The sequence below is a fragment of the Anneissia japonica genome, unplaced genomic scaffold (genome assembly GCF_011630105.1).
Source record: "Anneissia japonica isolate Jap-2015-1 unplaced genomic scaffold, ASM1163010v1 scaffold179_len24993_cov170, whole genome shotgun sequence".
Lineage (NCBI taxonomy): Eukaryota > Metazoa > Echinodermata > Crinoidea > Comatulida > Comatulidae > Anneissia > Anneissia japonica.
The window spans coordinates 8219-14323 of record NW_022721628.1 but is presented as its reverse complement, the minus strand read 5'-3'; the positions used below and the strand labels follow the sequence as shown (position 1 = coordinate 14323).

Below are 6105 nucleotides of genomic sequence, written 5' to 3'. Positions count from 1 at the left end.
CCAGAGCGAATTAAAGACAAAAAAAAAAGGGGTTCAACAGTAGCTTTGATTAGACATATTTATTACATTTAGTTTCGTGCTACACATACATGGTGCAGCACTCTTCCCGACGGTTATTTGGACCTGTTCAACCATGAAGCCTTCATGGTCTAGTGGTTATGACGCTCGCCTTGTCAGCGAGAAGTCACAGGTTTGAATCCCGTCGGAGGCATTTTATTACATAATGACTTTTATAAGACTCTATTCGTTGAAAAGCTACAGGGTAGCCTACGATGTTCCATCATGTCCTTACTTAAACACTGTATTATATATGTATCTTTGATGATTTATATTATATATATATGTATCTTGCAATTTATAAGGCTACCTTTTTCTAGGTTGTTTTATTCTGGTAGTAGTCTCTCACAAGTTGAAGCTGAAGCAGAATGCAACGAGTTTTCCTCGACATCTGGATCAATTGCCCATCTTCCATCTGCAAGCACCCCTGCCGAATATAACTTTCTGCAAGTATGGCTTGACGGAATCATCGATAGACTGGATAGCAATCCTGTTATAATTGGACTATATTCTGATTGGATGAATATGTATTTTGGATACGACTTCGAGAAGCTAAATCCCGATTATTACTACATGCCCACAGGAACAGGCTCACTCACACATTATGTACTTAAACATCAACGAATTGAAAAAGGAGGCAAACAACATAATTATGTATGCAAAATGCACACAACAACCAACACAAATTTCAACGGGCAATACTTTGAAACTGAAGAACCCGAGATGGATCCGACCCCGCCTCCCCCGACCACGCCTCCCCCGAACACTTCCCTGGCCCCTTCCCAATAATTGTCACACGTATAGGCTAAAATAAATTCATATTGAAATAATTGAACTTTAAATCATAAAAAGAGAACCAGACAAAATGTGTTCTAATCCTAATACTTATTTTATGCATACTCATACGTGTACTGAATTTTTGTACTTTTTAGTAATTTAATTTTGTCTTCGACTTTAAGGAAACTGGACTATTTTGAAAAGAAGTACTGTGTTACTAAAAATTCTATCCAGTCAAACGAAAGAATAAATAAATAAATAAATAACTGTATTTGTTTAGGCAGATAAGATACTCTCAATGGCATTGGCAGCAGTGGGGGAACCAGAGACTCCACAAAAAAGGGCACAAGATTCTGATGGGGGACTCTACCCACGACAGCTCTACCCTGGAGGGAGCAAATTTTAAATATAGCCATCTGTAGATGCTTAGACACAACACTGTAAAAATACTTTTTCCAAGCAATGTTACTTGACGAATTAATCAGCTTCTGCCTTCCTCGACAGGGGCCCGCCCAGCTTTCACAATTGAGGTTCCTGTGCCCCACTGGCATTGCCACTGATAAGTAGTTAGCAAATAAAGTTAATAGAATAGAAATGTATAGTATGAGGTGGGTTGTAACATTACTAACAACAATACAATCAAAGCGAGGCAGAAAACAGTTTTTGGCTTGGTGATTCTTGAATATCTAAACCTGTGGGAATAAGAGTGGTTACTGCCCTTTGTGTCTTTAAGGAAAGTCATCACAATAATTGGAAGCTGTTTCGTGCAGGGGGGGGGGGAACATTTTGGTTTTCAAACTTTGAGGTCTATCCCTTGCTGAGCATTTTTGCTTGCGTCCTTCGGCACTTTATCTGTATTGCTCCCCTTCACCCAGCAGTATAAATGGGTACCTGGTGGGGTTTCCTGCTACTGCGCCAATATGACAAGTGCGCAACCGTGCGGGTGGTGGTCAGAGGCTTTGACCTTTAACCTGGAGGCATTTTTTTTTTTGCACATCACAATTCAATGCATATAGTATTTTGGCTTGCTCCAAAATGTACTACAGTTTCGCTATAATAGTGTAAAGATAACATTTGGCCCTGGAGCCATTTGATCAAGGTAATTTTCTTTGTTGGAGGCACGAAAGTTTTTTCCAGGCCTGGTGGACCCAATGACTTCAGTGTCTTAAAAAATCTATCTGTACAACATACCGAATTCCTTTTTTCCTTCAAAGCATGGCTTTAAAATATCATATATTTATTAAACTGGATAAATCAAGAATTGAAATTGTAAACAATGGCGCAAGCTGAACACTAAACACAGCTTAATCATGAATGATGTTATGATGCTAGAAAATATAGATAATGAATGCTAAAAAATGCTAAGTATATACATCATATATATTCATATATTTAATTTTTATGTTTTATGGGGAAAATGTTTATTAATACTTTAATAGAATAAATAATGGCTAAAAAATATAAAGAAATGAATGCTAGAAAATGCTAAGTATATACTTGACTACATATATGAATTAAGTATAATTATGTATAAGCTTATATACACATATTCCAGAATAGTATATTTTACAACTAAAAATCTGTTACAAAATATTGATTTGAGAATAAAAACATTTATGGTGCAAGGCAGCAAATATGTTTTATTTTATTCACAGTGTTTGAAAGAGCAACAGTTTGGTCACAAAGACAAGAACATTATTCAGATAAACTAGAAAGGGAATTTGTTTAGTGTATAAAGGTACCATATACCCACACTTTTTTTTAGCAATTATTATGTGAGGCTTTGGTCTTTAAGCACGAGAGAGGACTTGAATGCGCAAGTCTCATTCCAAATGCATAAGAATTGGTAGGTCTGCGGTTAATCTGATAACCTGAGCATTTTACTACTTTACCCAGGTGGAAATTGCTGACCTTCCTATGGGGCCAGATTGACCTTGCTGCATATAAAGGTTACATCATCCTACTTGCAGTGAAACAGTAAATCTTGAACGTATCCATAAAGTATGTTCACACAAAACATATCCAAAAATCTATTACTATTTATAGTTGAACAAACTCTCAACAAAGAAAATTTTCCATACTGATCTTTCAATTGCTTTAGAAAGATGTTTTCAAAGAAGTATTCTTGCAATCTAATGTACTATGACATGATGCACGGAACCATTAGCCTAAATAATACCTGGAAAAAAAAAACAACTTTTGAAAAAACAAATTTGAGTGAATTTGAAGGATAAAAGGGTGATTACATGGCTCCTTTTTGTGGGAAGAATGTTCAAAAACATACTTACAAAAGTATTTCGATGGTGTTCACTTGCAAGAAAGCAAATCTGAGATGTATTCATGGTTTTTTTGTCAAGATATATTCATTGATCCCCAACAACACAGAAAGATCTGAACCACGATAAATCAAACATATTTTGGGACCATGAAATAGAATGTACTGTGTTCTGTAAAAATACACATAGGCCATATTGCACACAGGACCGCTAAACATCTCATCCGATAGAAGGTGCAGCATTGAAACACAAGTACATCAGCGACGGGGATTGAACCGCGGACCATGAAATCTCCATGGTTCAATGCACATACAGTGGTTGCCACCAGTTTAGCCGACATTAGGTGTACGTGGCCCTTAGATTTTTTTGCAGTATTACAGTTATAAAGAGCTTACTACATTCTTAATCACAGCAGGTTTTTTTGCAAGCAAAGTCACTGACACATAGTACAGTTATGGCACAGTAGTGCAACTGGACTAGCTATGCCTCACTCAAGGATATAATTGACAGTTTAATGGATAAACCTTGATACACTAATTGGCAAACACCCAACTAGTTGGGGTTAAAATGTGCTCTGTTTACTAAGGGCCCTGTACACATTATGGACCGAGTTTAGCTGCATGCTCTCTTAGTTACTAATACTACTCCTACTGTATAACTGCTAGACAACTTTGAAACACCATTTCTCACCAGATCACCAAAGTTTAGGGCCCGATTAATACGTGGATAGAAACCATCTTCCGACTGAGATATGCTGTAGGCTTGAGTGAGTGCAAGTAGCCAGGTTGTACAGCAAGGGTAACTACTGTATATACAGCCTTAATATCATTAACCCAAAGCCCGTCCCAAGGCAAAACAACACAACATTTTTGTCAATTTTGAGATAATACATCATTTGGGAGTATAGTAAACACGTCTGAATTACCTGTGAAAATTTCAGGTCTTAACAATGAGTCGTTTTGAAAATAGCACCTAAAAAACACAAAACTTAAAATTTAGTTGTTTCTGTGGTAAAACAACGTAACTACAAGATTACGGAACAAAACAACGTACTGTATCTACGATGAAGATACGCTGCTTTGCCTCGGAATGGTATTCAAAATTTGTTTGAGCTGATGGAGTTTGGCAAGGCGAAATAAACTGGTTATTGATGTTTTCATATCAATAATCTTAACAGCGACGTATGAAGAACCTAGATAATGCATATGATTGCCCCAAATGTGATAAATTCCAAAAATATATTGCACTTGCAACAATACTGATCCTAACACGTTTCTGAGGCAAAACAACATATCTGTGAATATTGCTTATAACTTTGCAATTAACAAATGGTTGTAATTAAAATTTTACATATAATCACAATGTCTATAGATATACAATTCTGCAAAATTTCAAAAGGGTGCAACAATTTATTACTAAGTTGCAAACATGCAAACTTTAACTCTATTTTTCTCCAAAAGTGAAAATTTCAAGTTAGGTTGTTTTGCTATAGAACGGACGAGCAGGGTTCACCCTGGTGTACTGGTTCATCCGGCCCCTGTCCTTGTGGACAGATGAAAGTATGTACCTCTCAGCCACTGAGTGGCTCTTTGGGTAGTAGAAATTTGTTGAATGAATTAGTGAACGAGCAATTCAGTCTAGTTGGTACCGGTACCTGCAATGGCTGTAACAAAAGTCTGGGTCACAATACATCAATATAACTGCCATTCTACAAGAGACATTTGATATTATTTAATATGAATATGAAGATAGTGTAATACAGTCCATCCTCCAATTCGAGACCACTTTTAAGGGCCTGAAATTAGGGGTGGTTTCAGGTTCGGTCTCAAATTAACAACCTCTAAATAGCCTTGTTTTCCGACGGTGTAAGTTACACCGGTGATATTGTAGTTATCAAACAAGTGCTTGTTATGAGGCTGACACCGACCGTATGAACGGGGTCACCTGATAGATAACAAGCGCTTCACCCCGCAAGCTAACACCGACAAATGACCAGATTGGCAAGGCTCTCATCTGATAGAACTTTCTGTTAATTGACTTGCCACATGTTGATTGCAATAACATCGGTAGCTTGACCACGATCTCGTTTTCTAGGCAATTCTACTAGGCCTAAGTGGTTCATAATATTAACCAAAGCATCTTTAAAATTACCTTTTTGAGTTGTTTTTAACTTCATAATTGTCAAAAGTAATCCAAATAAATCATCACAGGACCAATTTATATTATTACTGTTCGTTGTAAACTTCATATAAATTTTCATGTCTTTTTTTGGGAAATCTGCAAAATACCGTGGTTGTTCATTCGCTGTGTCTAAAGATACGGCTGAACGAGATACGGTGAACGCCTGTGAGATAATGTACGTACATGATTCTGAAATTACAGCTAATATGGTAGCCTAATCTTTAGCCACTACAATTCACACATTTTATCAAGAAGAACCACGAACAACGTTCGTACTCGCATACTACTGTACATTTGGAGGCTCAGGTTATAAATGCTGCCGAAAAAATCTCCTAAATTTTAATAGGTAGGCTTAGGATAGGTGAGAAAAAAACTCGGAATGCACTACCAAGTGAAGATGAAAAAATTGGATGTTAAACCATATTTTGCCTTTTATTTGTCGATAGTTGGGATGGCCTACTGCCTACCCAATTCAAAGCAGGCTTAGCCCAGGCAGGCCCTCGCCTAATGTACTTTGTGTTTTGCCGTCTTTGTTTTATTGAATCATCATCATGAGATCAATAGAAATAATTTTAATCTTCAACTTTTTTATATCAGTGTATAAGCGCTATAACTATCCGCTAGAACTCTCGTGTAGACATACGATAAAATTTGATGCGAACTTGACAGGATTTCTCATTAACTTGCATCGGATAGGAGTGATCGTGAGAACATGGCTAATACAAACCACAGGCCAAGTGGTCTCCAAACAGCATTATTAAAAGGTAACTGAACCTGAAACCTCTAAATGAAGACTGGAGCTGAAAGGGATCTA

General features: G+C 37.0%; 1 protein-coding gene across 1 annotated transcript in view; it reads left to right on the top strand.

The window, feature by feature from the left end:
- The window catches only part of LOC117111602, a 4432-nt gene extending 1430 nt beyond the window's left edge, over positions 1 to 3002 (top strand). Inside the window, exon 2 of the mRNA XM_033254548.1 lies at positions 378 to 3002. Within this exon, the coding sequence (XP_033110439.1) occupies positions 378 to 846 (469 nt within the window). The 3' untranslated portion in view covers positions 847 to 3002. The remainder of the gene's footprint in view (positions 1 to 377) is intronic.
- The last annotated feature ends 3103 nt before the right edge of the window (positions 3003 to 6105 follow it).